Raw genomic sequence first — 20,000 nt, forward strand, 5'->3', positions numbered from 1 at the left:
GTTTAACGGAAAAATAATAAAATAAAACATGAGAAAAAATAATAGCTTGGTTATTGTTCACTTGATGATTTGGTATCTGGTTTTCCTTAGTGTGGTGTGGGCAGCCAGTCCTCTTGGACGGGTGGAAAGATATCTAGGACCTCATGTATGAGAAATGTGTGAAATATTTGGCCTGCAGGCCTACATTGACTTTATACTGTGATGATGAACTTGCTTGTCAGACCTATTCTGCTGAAGCTAAAAAATAACTTCAACTTAAAAAAACTATGCAACATTTTTATAGTTTTTCTGGTATCTTGATTCTGGATAATGCTATACATGTGTCAAGTTGTCAAGGCCTATAATGAAGATTAAGTACATTTTTTTTCTGCAGTGGCACTGAAACATGTTTTTATTTTTAATTCAGAGAAGACAGATGCATGCTGGGATTGTGTAACAGCCATAGCTCAACAAACTTTGAGCACCCTGTGTCCTTTGAATCATACTAAAGAAAGATCATACATGCATACATGCAAGAAAAATACTATAAATTCACATTAAAATATGATACATATTATATAATCATATATATTAAATATATTAACACAACTCTTTTATGATAGACTCTATTATGTTCGATCTCTACAGTAAGACAGCCATGTGTATGCAGACAGGCTCCCCAGAGAAGGGAAAAGGAGAGAGACAGAGAAAGAAAGACACACACACACACACACACACACACACACACACACACACACACACACACACACACATGGAGAGAAAAAGAAAAGCAGACACTAGCCAAGAGACAGACTAGGAGAGGGTAGGAGCAGCAGCCGTGGTGGTGGTGGTTGGAGGTGGGGAGGAGGGGGTGGGGGGGGGGGGTGGTCCTGGCTGGAGGGGGGGGATCCTGGCGGAGGGTGTTGGTGTTTGAGACGGCGATCATGGGATGTGAATCTGGGATGCGTGGAGGACTTGGCAGGCAGGGCTGGGAAGCCTGGAGCTCCCTGGCCTCCGCGGCCAACATGACAACGTGAATCAAATGATTGCATACTTTGCATCCAGAGCAAAAGAGAGAGGGGTTTCTTCTATCTGTGATGCGTGATTACAATCACGGGTGGGGAGTGGGTTGGGGGGAGGGATCAATGGTTGGTGAAATGCGTGTGTTCATTTTGATCTTAACTAAATATTTATTTCTGGAACTAGGAGGAGGTGTGACACATTCACAGACTGGGTTTAATCTAGAACCCCCCCCCCAACACCAACACACAAGCACACACACTAACACACACACACACACACCACACACAGCGCACACACAGCGTGCACACACACACACACACACACACACACACACACACACACACACACACACACACATTTGAATGATGTTACTTGAATTTCACTTTTGGTCAAATATAATTGTTATTGATGCATAAAGGAGTAATCATGTCAGCTGTACAACAGAAGGGCAGCAGAACACAATGTTTCAAAAACACAACAAAAATATCTTCGTCCAGATGTGTGGAAGTCCAATTAAAGAGGAGATTGAGCAATATCTTGCCAGTTGTTTCTCTTTTCATGTCAGAGAAGGCCAGGATTCTGAGACCTCTAGTGGCCAACTGCATTCATGCAGCAGGCCTGGCCTTTTAAACAGGGAGAACTTAAGGTAGTGACGGTCTGAACCAGTGGATGATCTCCTATCACTTGGTTTGGTTGCATATGCCTCCTCCCAACTGAAATCGCGGGGGAGCGAGAACACACTCTCAATAAAATAAAGAGTATGTGGTGTGATGTGGTGTGGTTTCAATATTAATTGTGGGTAATTGGAAAACCTTTTTGATTGACTTTGGTTGAGACTTTCAGTTTGAAGAAGTTCTACGCTGCACTTTCAGTGCTTTAATGGATGATTTCCGTATTTTTCATCATTTTGGGTCTAAGTGACTAATGCGGACAACAATTGTAGTATTGACAGAAAGCGCTTCAGCTGTAGCAGCCCAGGTGTAATGTAACCCTTAGGGGCAATAACTGTCAATTAACGTCCTCTAAAAGTGCTTGTTTTTACCAATGACTTGGTAAAATGTTATTGGTACCAATGACCAATAGCTCAGACTTGTTATTATAAGCGTCTTTATGGACATTATGGAAAGAATCACTACAGAGAAATACAACCTTTTTGTTATTGTTTCTAACCAAGTCTCGCTCTGAAATCTCGCCCTCTGAAGAGTTGAGTTATTGCAGTAAATGTTCCTATTGTCATTACAATCTAAACCCTCCTTCACCCAAATCGTTTAGATAACACTAAGCTTCACTTTCTGTAGTCCAACAAAACAAACTCTTGCTGCACTCCTCTCAACCACTCTCACTCACCTTTCCACCATGTCCTCCCTGAAACAACTCGCTCTTGTGAGATTTCAGGGTGATACTTGAGCGAGACTTGGTTGGACACATTAACAAACAGACCGGATCATGCTTAAGGTAAAAGACAAGGTTTACTCTGTAGGGATCCTTTCCATAATGCTTGCAGACACTTACAATAGCTTATAATAATAATCTGAGCCAGTCAGTGGTAAATACAAGCACTTTTGGGCGCTACACTGACAGGGCGCTATTGCCCTGTCACACACACCCACACACACGCACACACACGCATACACACACACACGCACACACAGTTGGATGGGTCCTGCCCACCTGTGTCGGTGCCAGCAGCAGCCGGCTCAGGGGTAGCAGCTGTGCGGGGCAGTGAAGGCCCTCCAGTCCCATGCTGCTGGTGACTCACCGTGGACCGGGGTCCGGGTCACCGTTTGGGTCAGAGCCTGGCGGATGACCGTCCTTCTCCGACGGTCAGGGGATTCCATTGGCAACCATGGCAACCGGCTTTGGATCGAGTGCTACGCCGAAGAGAAAAGGTGCACGCCCACTGAAAGTATAAATGTTGAGGTACTTGTAAGAAACAGATTGTTTGATAGGCCTACTTTTACTCCTTCACATTCTGAAGCAATATTTTACTTTAATGGTCCTTATTGTAGGACTGTAAGAGAAGGCCTGTTAGTATTACAAATATATACAAAAATGTATTTCATGCTATTATTTTCAGTTTGTTAACAGATAAATTATTCTGGATTAAATGCTGAATACTAGGAAACCACCGGGTTAACTTAAAGTGGCACATTTAAAGCTGTTGAGCTACCAACTACTACTACTGGTTAATGCTTCGAGGGTCAAAAGTCAAGCTGATGAAGAAGTAGACCTCTTACCTTCCATGCTTTAATATATTGTATATTATAAACTCAAATACCATCAGTTAAAGGACTCTTTACTGAACGGAAAAGAGGGAAAACTTTCACTTGAGCATAGGAAATGACTCACTAGGCAAGTTCATCAGTCGAGTTCAACAGGGTTATTGCAGCAATGAGACCATATACAGTAAGGTGGGTATTTGCAGGAGACCTGGCCTGGAGTTTCACAATGCAGGACACATGAGGACGCGAGCCTGGGTCGGCACAGGGGCAACTCTAACGTTCTTAGAATTCAGCACAGGTTTGAAGTCTGTATTATACTTCTCCCTGGTGGCTAAACAGTTAACTGCACCCCACACAATCATATTGATATATTATCTAACCTACAGCCTATTAGGCAATACAGCGGTCTGGTATTCAGTATGGTTTACAGTTAATACATTTTAAATGTATGCTAATTAGTTGTTTTTTTTCTGAAATTTAAGCAATACAATTCAGAGACAGGGACAATGTTTATCACTAATGGAGCTTAAACACACACACACACACACACACACACACACACACACGCGCGCGCGCGCGCGCGCGCGCACACACGCACACGCGTACACACACACGCACACGCACACACACACACACACACACACACACACACACACACACACACACACATTACCTATAGGCAAAGTCACCTGTTGAATGGGGTGGGGGAGATGGTGTTGGCATGTGATGTCATAGCCGTGAAGAAAAGCCACTACCTGGCCCCCATTGGAGCGCTGAAGGCAGCAGTGTGGAGCATCCCCTGCAGAGAGAGGACTTCCAGAGTCCAGACATGGCCCAGGCGCTGAAGCCAACAGGAGGCAGCATGGTCTCAAGGAGCCATCCGGAGTGTGGAGACGTGTATCCGGACCTGGCCACGGTGAGCTCCACTGCGGGTGAGTCCACTCTGTTCCGCAGCCCTGGCGCGTGTCTCTGCTGCCCGCTGCTTCTATGGATGGATGGTTCTATAGGGGTCACCGTGGGAGTCTTGTCCTCCTGTAAGCAACAGAGGACCTGCTGATGGAAGAGGACTTGTTGTTTTGATGCACTTTGTCTCAATGGATAGCAGTCGATCAAAAATATTCATTTGTAAACGTGTTAAAAGGAATCCAAACGTGATCTATGTTGGAGTGTTGAAAATTCAACACCTCAAACTACATTATATGTTGAGTTATTAGTAGAAACATCCTATTTTCAATGGGCCGTTGGTTCCCTCCAACCACAGCAATGTGGCTGCCCTGCCCTCTCTCCATGGACCAATTTGATAAATGAGTCTGTGTTTTGGCTATTGTGGCACTAATCTGCCTCAAATCCCCCTCCAGTGTCCGCTTGGCCGCCTCTCTGACAGCTGAAGGCCTCTGGCGTCTCGGGTTGCCAGGTGTGACTGGGAACCACACAAGGTGTATCCCCCTTTCCTGAACACCACCATCAGTGAAAGTTGATTGTGACAGTGAATCAGGTTTAACAGTTAAGACCACCTATGTTCGTCTCTATGGGGTTGAGCTGGGAAACACTGAGGTAGACCGTACAGGCCTCAGAAACAGGAGCCAGGAGAGAGTTTAGTTCCCACAAAACGTGTGTGTGTGTGTGTGTGTGTGTGTGTGTGAGTACAAGTGAAGACTATGCTGGCAACTGGTCTTGACCACCCACACTCGCCCCTGACTCTCTTCCCTTTGTCCTCCTCAGATATCGGAGAGGTCCGCGGTGGAGTGGGATTCGGGCGCCGAGGGCGGGCCTTCCTGTCCCCGGCTCGCCGCCGCCACCGAACCAGCTTCAGCCACAAGCAGCTGGAACAGCTGGAGGTGGCGTTCGCTCAGAACCACTACCCCGACATCTACTGCCGGGAGGAGCTGGCTCGCCTCACCAAGCTCAACGAGGCCCGCATTCAGGTGGGCCAGGACGGGGGCGGGGGCGGGGGGGGGGGGCATGTATATAAACATGTCTATATCCACAACAGGATATATTGACTAATTGGGATAGAGGGTGGTTGTGTTTTGGAGATATGGTGGTTAATTGATTGCTTAATTGGTGCCATCTCATGTACTTTTATTATTCTGAGGTTTTGGGGCCAATACTAGCTTTCGACAATAACAACAATAATGGTGAAGTTGGTCATTTGTAGCCATCATCTTTAACATTCATTTACAGCTGTAAACATAAATTTCCCTTTACTTTCGTGGAAAATTCCCTAAGCAGGTGTGGTTTCAGAACAGACGAGCCAAACAGCGCAAGCAGGAGCGAGCGTCCAAGAAGGGGCTGCCGGTGGGCGTCCTGCCGGGAACCGGGGCCCTGCTCAGCAGCATGTGCGTGCCGGCTTCCGGTATCAGCCGGCAGTTCTACCCCCAGTCCCTGCCGCACATCCACCGGTTCAGCTCTATGCTGCCATCTAGTGGTTATGCGCACCACCCAGGCGCCGTCCCTGGCCAGTGTCCCTGCCCAGCTGTGGTGCAACCCCAGCCCCCGGGACCCCCGCGCCAGCACGAGGAATGGTACGGGCCCCTCAGGACCATAGGGGGCCCGCCCGCTAACCTGGGCACGCCTGTGTTCTCCCTGGCCTCCATGTCATGCCTTGACTCTGCCTCTCACTGGAACTAAGAAGTAACTAGTGAAGAAATGAATCTATCATGTTATTTTTACTATGAGGCAAATAAAACCAAGTTATGATGTTAATGTAATGCACATTAACCAACCACATATCATACATATTGATTATGATTTCTATGTTCTACTTTCCACAGACTTGCTTGCTTAAAGAAAAAAAAAATAGTATCTACACCTCAAGTTCATTTATTTGATTGATTGTGTGTGATAGTCGTGATAGGTAATAATATAGTTTTTTATATACAGTACATGCTTATCTTCTCTGAATTGTCTATGGCTTCCACATCCTATGGGTTAGAATTGTATTTTGTAATGATGTTTTTCAAGGAAGTAATAAAATACACAGGAGCTTTTGATTTCAAATGTATTTTAATACATTCTGCTGCTTCTCTGCTAACATATACATCTATAGACCTATTCAAAAAGACCATTAACACTGAGTGACAAAAATATTGAATTTATAACTTTTGTTTTTTTGTAAAAATAAGTATGGACCAAGACCATTTCTCCCCATCGATGGTGTTGGTTGAGGTGGACCCTTGCATTTGAAACAAGCAAAACAAAACCCATACCAACTGAAGACTTCAATTCTCCTTAAACAATCGTAATGTGCCACTGGAACAAGGGGATTGGCTAACCCAGCGGTGGTGTGCGACTGGCGTGTCCAGTGTCCGGGGGGGTTGACCTAGGCAGCAGAACCAGTGATGATGCGATACATTCACGTCACTTCACAACAGCTTGGTCCAGAGCCTCTGCCATGCAGGGCAGAGGCTCAAAAGTAAACAGCAGATAGGAACGCAGGGCTCCAACGGTGGAGGTTTGTGACCACACAGTCATAGTCATAGTAACAGTAAGCAAGTAACCGGGGGGGGGGGGGGTATTTGAGAGTAAAGTTGTGAGGCAGAGGCCAACGTTGGAGTAGAAACAAAAGAAAAGACAACTCAAGAGCCATTTTCATAAACATGTGGTCACTCTTCTATATCATTACACGTTTAGGCCTCCGGGGTGACATGAAAAATAATTTAGCATATATTTAAGAGGCTTCAATAAAAGGCCACGTGGTGCTTTGTAAATGCACAAGCAGCAGCAGACTACCAAATCAATTCCCTTCCCAACATACAGGTACAATTAAATGCTCCATCTTCCATATTGACCGTCTCTAAACTGGATCATAAAGAAGGATGTTTATGACTATCGACTGGACCAAAATTGCAATGTACAATTCTGGTAATGTACTTCCCCCACCCCATCCCTGAGCCATGGTAGCCCGGTGGTGGTTGTTTGAGAGAGAGAGATAGAGAGAGAGGAAGAGAGGGTGTCTATTACTTAGCCATCGCTCTATTCAAGGGACTTGGCAAACTCGATATAGTCTATGTAGCCGTCGTTGTTCTTGTCATCGTCCCTCAGCACGTCGTCGATCAGATTTATCAGGTCCTCCTCTTTCATTGGTTGGGTGTTCTCACCTCTTTCCTGATTGGACAAAACAAAGTGGAGGGAGGGGTTTAAGAAAGGCACTATGTAGAGTTTCAAGACCGAAATATCCATTTAGATATACAACATAGTTAAATAGAGGTGGATGCCAGTAATCACATCTGTGTAGTTCTCCTGATACGCATAAAGGGCAAGAGGGCCTTAAAAACTGAAAAGATAACGGGCCTACTGTTAATAATTGCACTACAGGTTTGGGATTGCACCTCTGTAAATCTCTGGGAAGGCACAGTGACAAAGTCAATATTTACACTGTAAACTGATGAAAGACATACACCGGAGCTGTTCCTCTGGTGGCAGGCATATAAAGTAAGCAACCTCTAGTCTATCGTACAGGGACCTCATCCCCACGGTACGGACCCATACTTTGTGCCAAATGTGTGCATCCATAATCACTCAGCCCTTTCCACGTACATCGCCTTCCAGTTATGAATACAGAACACTGTGATTATACAGTGTTGTACGATAACATGTTGAAAATGACCAGAGGCTAGCAGAGACCGATTCATTTGAAAATATTTTCCATACTTATTTTCTAGAGGCAGCTCTAGCATACTTTATGTTCCAACAGTCCAACAAAAAGGGTGGTGCAGCAGTCGGGAATCGGGGGCACGTGCACGCGCCTACCTCTTTGTGCACGTGTGTGATGGCGGTGGCCAGTTCGAGCCCGTCCAGCAGGTTGTTGCCGTCGTAGTCGTGCATCTTGAAGTAGTGCAGCTGAAGCTCCTGCGGAGACATCTCCGTCTCCGGCTTATCGATTACCCCCTCCAGGTGCTCCATGATGTCTTTCAGACAGAGAGAGAGACACACACACACATTGTTTATTTACTCAGCTCACTTTTGTCCAGCCCTATGAGCATTGGGCAGCCACAATGTCACACCACAGAACAAACTCCAGGTTAACTGCTATGTCAGCTTGCTATCAACACACACGTAGTTCAAGTCAACCTTCTGATATCTTTCGAAGCAGTGCCATGACTAGACCACCAAACTATTCAGTAAATGATTAACACAGGGCTGCAAATGTTCTAGGAACGATACTGCATGCACAATTCATACCCACCAATCACCAGGCACGATCTCTCTCACACACACACACACACACACACACACACACACACACACACACACACACACACACACACACACACACACACACACACACACACACAATAACTCGCTCCAATCCAAACAGGGTCATCCGCACCACACATCACACGTTTTAAATGTACGAAAGACTCCCTCACTTTTTGTCTTGGATCATATTCCTATCCAGACGACCATGACCATGACCGCCTTGAATGTGAGTAGGGTCGGGGGTCTGTGCCTGGTGCTCTGGCTCTCCGTGAGAGCGGACGCACAGGAGGCAGCAGCTGGAGAGGATGACGAAGACACAACTCAGCTCCATGCCCCTGGAAGAGCGCGTTTTTCTTATCATTCTGATGGAAAAAACACAAGGACAGACACGCTGCTGACTGCTCACGGGAATGACTGACACAGGGCAACAGTTGGATTGACTTGTGAAGATGGCTCATCTCTTGCGAAGAATCCTCAGTTAACGAAGTATCTAGTTAGAATTACGCACTAGAGGCGTCGTGTGATTACGTCCCAGTGTTTACATATGGAGGACCGCTGCAAGCCATCCACTAAGAGACGTCTAACTACCGTTAGCTGAACACATGGGACCTGCACGGTGCAATGTGTTAAACCTAGATTTAACTCTTTGTAAATAAAGTTAATGAGGACGACGAGTTAAAGAACGAATCGCTGCATAGAATCATACAATAAAATTGATATCACCTGACGGTTTGCTATTCTCCTGTCAATGGTTGAGTTCTCGGGCTTTTAGGTCATGGCGACGCGCCGTAGAAACCTCTCAACTGTTGGACACGACAGCGAGTTCTCATTGGCTGGCTTAGCTACGTCAGTAGTGGGCGTGGCTCTACGCACTGTCAAAGTCGCACAGTGTTGTCAAATACACTTCACACACTGAGAAGAGACGTCTGTGTGATTCTGTTAGTCCCAAAGGACCGACTGTCCATGTCAAACTTCCAGAGAGAAAATGAAGCAGCCAAATCCCTTTTCAGACGGCTTGAGGTTTCTCTTCTCTATTACTACAGTAGTTAGAGTCACATCCTACCCTACCTTTAGCCGAGTCCCCAGTGAGTAATCCCATTGTGATGACCCCATTATATAATTATTACATGTGTATGTTGTAGAATCAATTTCGGGATTGAATTGGGACATTGTTTGGTACGTTATAGAAAATAGTCCTAGCTGAAATAACTCTACAGGTGAAGGGGTTGAATGTCAAACGTTAAAAAACCCTAACCATGATCTATTAAAAAAGTCATATTTTCACATAGATGAAAAATAGAAAAATAGATGTTGCATGTGATGCTCATGCACAATTCTGCTCTGTTGCTTTGGCCACATTTCCAGCATGTTGCAGGCAATTGTCTTAATCCTTGTAATTGATCCTGTTAAAGGGTCAAAGGGGAAAAGATTAACATAGGCCTGGATCTAGCACAAAGGACATCTTCCTTACTTTTGTGTTGGTTCTGTGAACGGCCTGATCCCTGATTTGTCTATAGGCCTATATAGTGAGTATCTCACTGAACTCCCAATATACAAATGTAACGGTGTCATTAGTTGTTAGTTCCAGCCTAGTTTTATCTTCAACGTCTTGGTCATCATGGAACAAAAAAGAAAACCCTAATGACAAACTACATACTAGCACAAAGAGTAAAGGCCTCACAACGCATTGTGAATTTTTGTGAGAATTGTGGTTGCATTGTGTTAGTTGCAACAGCACCAGTTCCAAACTAGACTGTATCAAATAGGATCCAACAGTGAGGGTTCAGCACCATGATCCGTACTTAAACTCAGCCTACCTGATATAACATGGAGTGGCTCTTGGCTGTAAGCAAAGCTGCAGACCGCAGCATACACAGGCCTGCACATTTAGACTAACAGCAGCAGTAGGGTTGAAGTTAAATGTATAAGGTGTGTAATAAATGAAAAATGGGATTGTAACAAATAGAAGTAAAATTAAATATAGAGAGATAGTATAGATAGGATAGTTGTAAAACTCACATAGACAACACATTCTATGATTATTATTATTTATTTTTTCCTATGTATACAGCCTGTCTCGTATGTGACAACTGTCATGTCCTTTACACCTTCTCCTGTGAACCACTTAGTTTCAAAAACATTGTGAGGGAAAAGGGAACTGGGTAAACTGATTCAGACTGAAATACAGAAATACAATTCATGTAAGAAGTCTTTTACCTCTAGCCTCTTGCTCTCTCACTCACTCACACACTCACTCACACACACACACACACACACACACACACACACACACACACACACACACACACACACACACACACACACACACACACACACACACACACATACAACAACAACAATCAAACATACATGAGTAATTATTGGGAATGACTAGTGGGAGTTCCCCACTAGTATAGTATATGAATATGTTTATGTATTTTGTACATATTACGATAAGATTAGTTCGTTTAGGAATTACTCTTTATTTAGTTTTACACCAACGAGTGTGCAGTGGGCTGTCTCTCGCATGTTAAGATTACATATTTATCTACGTGTGTTTGTAGTCGGCAGTTACTCCCATCGTGTCTGGGGACTACAGCCACCACCGGGACAAAACTGGTATGGCTTCAAGGGTGTCGTTCTCGCAATACCGGCTGGAAGCGGAGATCGAGCGGCACCGAGCTGAGTGCCAATGGGACAAGATACCCGCTTTGATCGATCAGCTGCTAAATGCCCGGATCCACGAGGATGGTGAGTGGTTTCGATCCGGGGAGCATACAGGCTTTCTCCGCACTTATTGGACTGCTTATCTGACGAGTTCGCTATGTAGTTGGGCAAAAGTTGAACTTTGTACTCTTAGAGGAATCTGTCAATTATACAGTATGTCTTTGCCGTAATTGACTTAGATATATCAACATGGTATCCCCTACCAAACAAATACTTAATACACATGCACGAGCATGACTTTCCTTGCAAATTGTTTTTTCTATTAACCGCAACATTCACTGATATCTTTGACTTTGACGGGATCGTACATTGAACAGGAACTCTAGGGCTTATCACTGTGTCGCTGCTGCTTGGTAAAGCACGTGTCTCCGTCCTCACCTCGGCCGAGTAAACATGGGCTGAGGTGAGGGAGGTTAGGTGGTCGCTCAGCTGTTGTCCAGCAGACGTTATTACGACCCGCCAGGATGGAGAGATATTTTACCTTGGACATCCGCAAAACAAAGTTAGCGATGGATAAATATTCCCACAGTACTTAATATAGACCTAGATGAGTCATATGGTTATGTTCTTCCCAAATGAGAACTGCCTCTCAAAATTTCCACACACACAATTAAAGTTAAATATGTTTCAGATTATTTATTTATAAAAATATAATTTATCTTTAAGAGTGTAGGTCTGATATTGAATTATGCAGAAACCTAGTTTAACTGTTTGTTATATAGCAGTAATATATTTAACTGTATAACCAAAGTCCCTTGAAAAGCCCCTTTTGGCCTGTAAGATATGTATTCCTCCTGCTGTTTTTCACCTCTGCCTGCTGATGAGTCTGTTCTTGGTCATAATGATAAAACCAACATGCTTGTCTGTCCTCGAATCCAAGTTGTAAACAGTGGTCACAGACTTGGCTTCAGAACACACACACACACACACACACACACACACACACACACACACACACACACACACACACACACACACACACACACACACACACACACACACACACACACACACACACACAAAGGCAAACAGGAAGACTCAAATCCACAGTAGATGTATACACATGATTTTTTATTGCTGGTCACTTCACTCCAAGAATGTATAAACACATAACTCATGAAGGACTGGAGGTAGGTTCAGGTTCATGTTATTACTAATCCATGAGAATATACAAATAGGTAATTCTAAATAAAGTTGTTTGACAATTAAGATAGTAAGCTCCGTTGACTTGGTGATTTTCAATTGTTCCAGTGAAAACGCTAACACATCACACTTATAACCTTATTCACAAGAGTGATGGGGTAGCCAATATATCACAGGGCTGAGTTTATCCCCAAAGCATTGAAAAATACCTTGTGTTCAACACATTTATAATTTAATTTCAAGTAGTTAATTTCATGAAGTGCCTATTGATTTATGTATTTAATTGAGTTATTTAGTTACATCACGATTTCGTACAAAGGTTGTTTTATGACGGTTTAAGCCTGTGAATAAATCCATTTAACCAATAACAATAAGATATCTTTATCATAGTCACCATGGTCACTGTACATGTTGTAACACATGGTAGAGGTAACAGCCTCTTTACTTTTCTCGACACACAGTCCTCTTATTGCATCCATAGTTGTAAACTACATTCATAGACCTATAATTATTGCTAATATTATCTGTTCAATTCATTGATTATTCATCTCGATTGAAGTCTGTGCTACAAGCCAATGTTTACTTTAACCAAATTGATATTATTTTCATAACACCCAAACAAAAACATGGCGTGAGAACATGAAAATAGGTTTATGGACCTACAAAGATAAAACTTTATTAAAGGTGAAATAAAGTGTACCCTTTTTTCCACTAGCAGCTAAATTGAACCTCCTCTGTGAATTGGTAAGTGATGTTGAACTCTTCCATCCCTATGTTTCTAAATTCCACATCCTAGATGACTATGGGACGCTTCTATTGGCTGAGGCCCTGCTGGAGGAGGGCCTGCAGGATAACATGGACCTATTGCGGAGCTCCACACCCGTGGTGGACCAGAACCAGGAAAAGTTGTCGAGGGCAAAGGGACACCTGAATACCATCCTGAGCCGTGGAAGACTATCAGTCAGTCACAGTCACACACAGTCGTCTTTTTTTACACATTTCACCTGGTGGCTTTTCTTGATAAATTGCATCGCTATTACTTAACCATTATTATTAACCACTCAACTCAACCACCTTTCTCTGTTATATTGTAACCTCACAAAAAAAAATCTGAAATAAAAAGTAGTCATTGCATTGTCAGCATTGTCAATTGCATTACAAAAGTCCAGTTACAGCCCCAGTTAAGATACAGCTGTAGCAGCAATAGAAGCACTAAAAGTAAACTGTCTAAGGTTTCTTCCACTTTGGAAAAGGTCCTCTTCCCTTCGTCATTACAAGCAACAATGGAATGAAATATTTAGAAATCAATGCAGAAAGGTTTTGTTTAATCACATTCAGAATTAATCGCTTCTGTTTCTTATCATACAAATCACCGTAACATTGTGGCTAGAAATGAATTAATCAATGAATCATCCAGTATGGACATGGAAAATGAAAAAAACGAACTATAGATTAAAATGAAAAAGAGCTTTAACCAAAATAATCATTAATCCCTCAATCCTGTTGATTCGTGACCTGTCTTCCCTCCCTTTTGGACCTGCAGCCCAGGTACCTGAACGAGGCGTTGCTGCTGATGGCCAAGGTTCACTATGTCCACGGTCGGTACCGGGACGCGCAGGGCATGTGTGCCCGGGTCAGCATCGAGGAACTGACCCAGGCCGAGCAGCCCGTCTACCACCTGCGACTGCTGGCCGAGGCCTTTGCCATCAAAGGTACCCCATGCTGGATTAGCAGGATTACGAACGTAACCAACTGGTTGTAGCAGGCGACATCGTCTGTCACTGTGTCCGGGACGTGTCGAACGAACTGCATATAGAAAAAAGGCTTCACAGATTTGAAAAGCACATTAACGGAAAACAGAAATGCAAAAGCCACGCCACATATGCAAAAGCTACAACACAAATGCAAACGCTACAACACAAATGCAAAAGTCACGAAACAAATGCAAAAGCCACAACACAACGTATGTGAGTGTCGAATGATGTAGATAATTAAAACGGACCGACTATTATGGCCTGCAAACTATTAATGCCACCACATGAGGAAGGTTCTTGCCCATCAGAGAAGTTTAATAACATTACAATGCAGGCTGATTCAACCTGCATTCTGACACAGCTTTCTGCAGTTTGTGTGGCAAGTACATCCAATTCTTGTATGATGCAATAAGACTGTGAAGGTGAAGGTAGCATCCTATTTAGTAGATTACCTATTTTTTAATTAGGCTTAGACTATCCACAATCTACACTGTATGAGAATATAATAACATTCCACACTAAATGATCATGTGGTGGCTTTTGTATATGTGTTGTGGTGTTTTCAGTTGTGTTGTGGCCTTTTGTATGTGTTTACCGTTATTGAGCTTGTGTTTTAGAATTTGCACATGCTCACGCTCAGTCTAGTCCAATGGCATAACACAGGTGAAGGAAAAAAGGACAGTAAAAAGGACGGATATTGAAGTTGCTCAAATCCAGTCACTCCCCATCTACCCATCTTCTGTTGTGTTAAAAAAACTGTGAAGCTGTGAAGCAATTAGCTGAAGTTTAAGCTTGTAAATAATCATACAATTTTCTTCACACACGCACACATACACACACACACACACACACACACACACACACACACACACACACACACACACACACACACACACACACACACACAAACACACCTAATAAAACCTGGATAAAAAACTATGTTGGCACCAGCTAGGCATATGTATTTTTAAACCAGTGCGCCTTAGTGGTACCCGACAGCCTGAGGCAACACAGAGGGGCTGGCAGCTTCTGTCTCTCCTGACAGATATTGCAGGAGAGAGGTTGCTTCCACTGGACATTTCCTTAATGAGCCCGCTCCCAGAGGAGTCATTACAGGCCTGAAAATGACAACGGGCTTTTATGTGGCCCACGAGAGGAAGCTGGCCGGCAGCTTGATGAAACCAAATCAGGAGAAATGGGAGCCTGGAAACTGTCCGGCTGATTTCTGGAAAACGTCTGCCTGATTGGCCAGTTGTTGTGTAACTATGTAGCCAGAACCTGGGTTTAGTTGTTGTTTTAGTCTGTCCTTTAGGTGTAAGCACCGGATCAGATGTGTGATCTTGTGTGATGGTGAACAGTGAATGGGTCTGTGGACGAATGGTTGGACCTCTTGGACCTCAAGTGTTTTATTTTGTTCACTAGTAGCATGAAGCAGGGTTTGTTGGCCTGTTTTGGTTTTGCCTTTTATGGTGCATTTATATCAGTGGCCATGTTCTCTTCATCTGTGGAACAGAATGTGAGCGTGTGATACATTGATGTTGTTAACTTGTCGAGGGAAAGTAAACCTTTGGAAGTTAATCAAGGTATCAGACGAGGTGACCTTTCTTGAAATGGATTTGTTCTGGCCTATTTTGGAGACCTTGGAACTCCCCTGAGTTTGGCCGGAGTCAAAGCAAACATTTCAGGGGCAGGGGTATCACATTATAAATATTATCGTTCCTCCTTTGAGATACAAGGGGGAGTAACGCACACGCAGCTTGTGTCTATTTGTTTAGTGCATGAGAACTGATTCTGCAGAATTGATAGGCCGCATCTGCAGACTTTCATCTTGTCTATAATTCCCAGAAGACACTGGTTAATTAGGGTTTCATGGAAATCATCATCATCATCATCGTTATCATCAACATTATCACAATCTTCATCATTGCCGTCATTATCCCTCGCCTGGTGGTTCTCGATGCACTCTAATGGCCTGCCGTTATGTCTGAGCATAACAGCTTAGCTGGTGAATATGAGGAACCATGCTGTTTCTAATTGAACTGTATGGAGCCTTGCTGGATGAAGTTTATAGCGACCACGCCAGAGAGCGCATCCTTCGGGAGCCCTTCCAGTGTGAACACTGTGACAGCAGAATGCCTGTGGTCGCATAATGTCCAGGGATGAATTTTGTGTGTGTGTGTGTGTGTGTGTGTGTGTGTGTGTGTGTGTGTGTGTGTGTGTGTAAATATGTGTTGTTTGTGATACTTACTGCTGTGGGAAAATTGTCAGGGGTCAGAGTTTCTGGGAGGTGATGTATATGGATGTCAGCAGCTGCTTATGTGGTTAGTTCTGACGTCTGGACCTGGCCAGGGGCCGCTGTCTGGACCTGCCCAGGGGCCCCTGTCCTTATCTCACAGGCTCCGTCAGCTCCCTCTACTTATTCTGTGTCAATAAGGACTGGAAGTGACATCAGACCTGCAAGGTCTGATGTCACTACACATGGTTACACATGGTTTAAAAACTACACATGGTTTAAAAAGTTAGTTTGTTTGATTGTTTGTCTTTCTTTCTTTCTTTCTTTCTTCATTCAGTTTCAGTCTTCATTTTATCCACACAGCAAATAAACTGCACTAATGTTCTGAGCTGCGACTAAAACTAAAAAAGTCCAAATCAGGCCCATCAAGTCCTGCCTACTAACAGCCCGCGTACAGACAGACAGAGACAGACTCCTCTCTGCCTGGCCGCCCCAGGTCTGTCCCTGGACCACCAGACGCTGTCGTCCGTGTCCCGCGTGCGTCTGTCCGAGAGAGAGGAGGAGAGCCTCACCTGCTACCTCAGGGCCTGCGACACGGCCCTCTCCTACATGCAGGAGCTGGATAAGGTGTGTGTTCATGCATGTGGGCGTGCCCCCTCCTCGCCCTCTCCGCCCGGGCCAAAGTGTGGAAGGGGAAAGGACAGTCCGTTACTGACTACAAGTGGGATTCAGATGTATGGCTCATTTTAGAGACCTAGGGCATGTGAAATGTTTAGGCGTAACATGAACATGACAACACCATGATAATTACTACCTGATTGTGTGTGTGTGTGTGTGTGTGTGTGTGTGTGTGTGTGTGTGTCAGTAGGTGACGGCGGGAGTGAGTGAATGAAAAGTACGCTCAGACACACAGACAATACACAGATGCATATTTCCACAGCGCTTCCAGACAAGTTGTTTGAACGATTCATTTGCTAGCGTGACAAAAACAGGCTTCCAGCCAACGAGAGCAGTGACTCTCATTGGGTATACGCATGACAGACGGTGATGACCAACCACTCAAAGACAGCCAAGGGCATCCCGTCCCACCCCCCTGTCGACGTGGAGCTGGGCTTCTTCCTGCAGGCGGCGCTACAGAGTGGATACCTGTGTCTGCTGCACCGAGGGTGAGCCTGCCTCGCTATATTAATACACAGTAATAGACACAGCATGGTAAACACTGTCTTGTTTGTTGCTATATGAGAGACACAATATCATCACTTTTGTCTTCTGTATATGTTTATTATTGATTGGCACGAGGTGTTGTAGTATTATTAATGGTGTAGTTTATGGTAATACAGTTAGGTTTTTTATTTTAATATATCAAATACAATTTATTCATTTTGACAATGTTGGTTAAAAAAGCACAATTATATACGTTGTATACAGTAAGGAGCCTTTTCATTGGATATACAAAATATCAGTTTTTTACACATACAATTTGTAACCCCTAGAGGCTGCCGTTGCTCTTTAAAACCAGGTCTGAAACACACTGTCCAAGATGAATCACTACCCGGGGTCCCTGTTTGATTTCATTAGATCTTCTTGCCAAATTTGTTTTGATGCCATGACTTTGATCGCAAACTGTAGCTTCGAGGAGAGATGTTCAAAGTTAATTTGGTTCCCATTCACTGTAGCTGGAATTTCTGGAAACATACTGAACTGACGTGAGGACACAATCGCGTGACATGGTGTTTTCCCTTCTCTTACCCATGGTTTCATATTCCACCAGGCCTCTCATTGACATATTGTTTACTATTGTTTTCCCATGCACATATAGCCATATTGTGCTGCATTATGATGCGTTCTGTTGTCTTGTGTTGGGTCATGTCATGAGTAATACTGCATTACGTTGTGTTTTTGTGTTGTGTTGTGTTATGTCATGTCGTGCTATATTGTGTTATTTTGCATTCTGTTGTGTTGTTTTATGACGTGCCGTGTTCTAATGTGTCATGATGTGTTATGTTGCGTCATGTTGTCCCGCGTTATAATGTGTTATGACGTGTTGTGTTAGCTTGCGTCGTGTTATATTGTGTTATGATTTGTTGTGTTATGTCGCGTCACGTCGTGTCACATTGTGTTGTGTTGTGTGTCAGTCATCTCGCTCAGGGTGCTCACCAGCTGCGTCGGGTTCTGAGGGTGGTGGAGACACGCAGCTCTCAGCAATTCAGGAAGGTGAGGACACACACACACACTCACGCACGCACGCACACACACACACACACACACACACACACACACAGACAGCCGCCGTCTGCATTCCACGTCTAAACCAGATCTGATGTGTCTGTTGTGCGTACATTGTGTCTTTGTGTTGTGTGTGTGTGTCTGCGTGTTGCGCGTGTGTGTGTGTGTGTGTGTGTCGTGTGTGCGTCTCCCAGTCTGCAGCCAGGAAGCTGGCCCAGGTGCTGCTGAGCTCGGTGAGCGGGGACAGCTACTGGCCCCCCCTGGGCCCCCCGCCCCCCACCTGGCTCCACAGGGAGGGGGCCGCCGCCTCCAAGGACGCCATGTACCCCCGGGCCAGACCCCCGCAGCGCTACCCCAGCGAGGGGTACGGGAAACCCTCGCACCCCCCCCCCCCCCCACCCCCCCCCCTCCATGACCCCACCCACCCACCCCCCCCCCCCCCCCCCCGGGGGCCACTCCAATCCTACCGTTGTTGTTGTGGCTGATGATGATCCCCCCCCCCGCCCCCCCCCCCCCCGGTGGGGTTCAGGAGTACTGCACACTGAACCGCTCAAAGACTGGAGGGAACAGAGAAGCACGTACATCCACCTCTATCTCCCCCGCCATACACACACGTACACGTACACACACACACACACACACACGCACACACAAACATGCTGGAAGAATGTCACATATTCCCCGCGCCACATGATTAATCCTACCCACACTATCACGGAGGATACGTGTCCATGAGGACGTGAGGAGGATGAGTCGTCTCTCTTCCCCCCCCCCCCCCCCCCCCCCCCCGCCACCACTATGTAGAGATGACAGGAGCTGAACACTGCTACATGCCCTGGTTGCTCGCCACTTAGGCAGCTGCAGATAAGGGCAAGAGAGGGTGTCACGTAAATGAGTGTGGATGTGTGTGTGTGTGTGTGTGTGTCTATGTGGGTGTGTGGGTGCGTGTGCGTGTGTGCGTGTGTGTGTGCGTGTGTGTGTGTGTGTGTGTGTTTGTGTGTCACCTGAGAGAGGGTTAGTGAGTTGATACTCGAGAGAATGGATGCAGTAGGTTTTGTTACCGAACCACAGGTGAAACGAGACACCCTATCTCATCTAGAAAAGCCAGTGTGTGTGTGTGTGTGTGTGTGTGTGTGTGTGTGTGTGTGTGTGTGTGTGTGTGTGTGTGTGAAGTGTGTCTTTTACTCTTACTTCCTGCTTCCTGTGCAGCTGCTTCTGTCCCCAAGACGTTGTGGAGGAGGCCATACTGCTACTGCTGATCACCGAGTCAATGGTGAGACACACACACACACACACACAAGCACGCACGCACGCACGCACATGCACTTGCAGGCACACGCTCACACACACACACACACACACACACACACACACACACACCTGTATTTCACCTGTACATGTGTGCCCGCCTTCTGCAGAACACTGATGTATTCCTACTGAGTATGTGCAAGTTGATGTACAGGGGGAACACAGACCGACATAACCTTGATC

At 45.0% G+C, this 20,000-nt stretch overlaps 3 protein-coding genes across 4 annotated transcripts in view; 2 read left to right on the forward strand and 1 right to left on the reverse strand.

Annotated features, from left to right (window-relative positions):
- The first annotated feature begins 3,938 nt into the window (after positions 1 to 3,938).
- Positions 3,939 to 6,808, forward strand: prop1 (PROP paired-like homeobox 1). 2 transcript variants are annotated; one of them, XM_084470535.1, is made up of 3 exons: positions 3,939 to 4,156; positions 4,947 to 5,149; positions 5,457 to 6,808. In XM_084470535.1, exons 1-3 carry the CDS (start codon positions 4,054 to 4,056, stop codon positions 5,853 to 5,855), a joined length of 705 nt encoding a protein of 234 aa, XP_084326661.1. In that variant the 5' UTR covers positions 3,939 to 4,053; the 3' UTR covers positions 5,856 to 6,808. The 2 variants fall into 2 exon arrangements, with proteins under 2 accessions (XP_084326661.1, XP_084326662.1); XM_084470536.1 differs by having other exon boundaries at positions 5,469 to 6,808.
- mcfd2 (multiple coagulation factor deficiency 2, ER cargo receptor complex subunit) lies at positions 6,212 to 9,256 on the reverse strand (the record flags this gene model as incomplete). The annotated part of the gene is given in 7 exon segments (XM_084470537.1): positions 6,212 to 7,331; positions 7,977 to 8,130; positions 8,132 to 8,134; positions 8,597 to 8,788; positions 9,150 to 9,160; positions 9,164 to 9,199; positions 9,203 to 9,256. Coding segments are annotated over 7 exon segments (582 nt in total). The 3' UTR covers positions 6,212 to 7,199.
- A 1,729-nt stretch (positions 9,257 to 10,985) lies between these two features.
- Positions 10,986 to 20,000, forward strand: part of ttc7a (tetratricopeptide repeat domain 7A) — a 25,087-nt gene continuing 16,072 nt past the window's right edge. The window contains exons 1-8 of the mRNA XM_084470452.1: positions 10,986 to 11,177; positions 13,093 to 13,256; positions 13,840 to 14,008; positions 16,780 to 16,910; positions 17,325 to 17,449; positions 18,419 to 18,497; positions 18,704 to 18,873; positions 19,719 to 19,782. Coding sequence (XP_084326578.1) covers positions 11,048 to 11,177; positions 13,093 to 13,256; positions 13,840 to 14,008; positions 16,780 to 16,910; positions 17,325 to 17,449; positions 18,419 to 18,497; positions 18,704 to 18,873; positions 19,719 to 19,782 — 1,032 coding nt within the window. The 5' untranslated portion in view covers positions 10,986 to 11,047. The remainder of the gene's footprint in view (positions 11,178 to 13,092; positions 13,257 to 13,839; positions 14,009 to 16,779; positions 16,911 to 17,324; positions 17,450 to 18,418; positions 18,498 to 18,703; positions 18,874 to 19,718; positions 19,783 to 20,000) is intronic.

The sequence above is a fragment of the Micromesistius poutassou genome, assembly GCF_964030765.1.
Source record: "Micromesistius poutassou genome assembly, chromosome: 7".
NCBI classification, from domain to species: domain Eukaryota; kingdom Metazoa; phylum Chordata; class Actinopteri; order Gadiformes; family Gadidae; genus Micromesistius; species Micromesistius poutassou.

Bases quoted from the DNA above. Each gene is read 5' to 3' on its own strand.
- prop1 (XM_084470535.1), top strand. From the start codon at position 4,054: ATGGCCCAGGCGCTGAAGCCAACAGGAGGCAGCATGGTCTCAAGGAGC. The intron at 4,157-4,946 runs GTGAGTCCACTC...TGTCCTCCTCAG, and splicing joins CACGGTGAGCTCCACTGCGG to ATATCGGAGAGGTCCGCGGT. The intron at 5,150-5,456 runs GTGGGCCAGGAC...TTCCCTAAGCAG, and splicing joins TCAACGAGGCCCGCATTCAG to GTGTGGTTTCAGAACAGACG.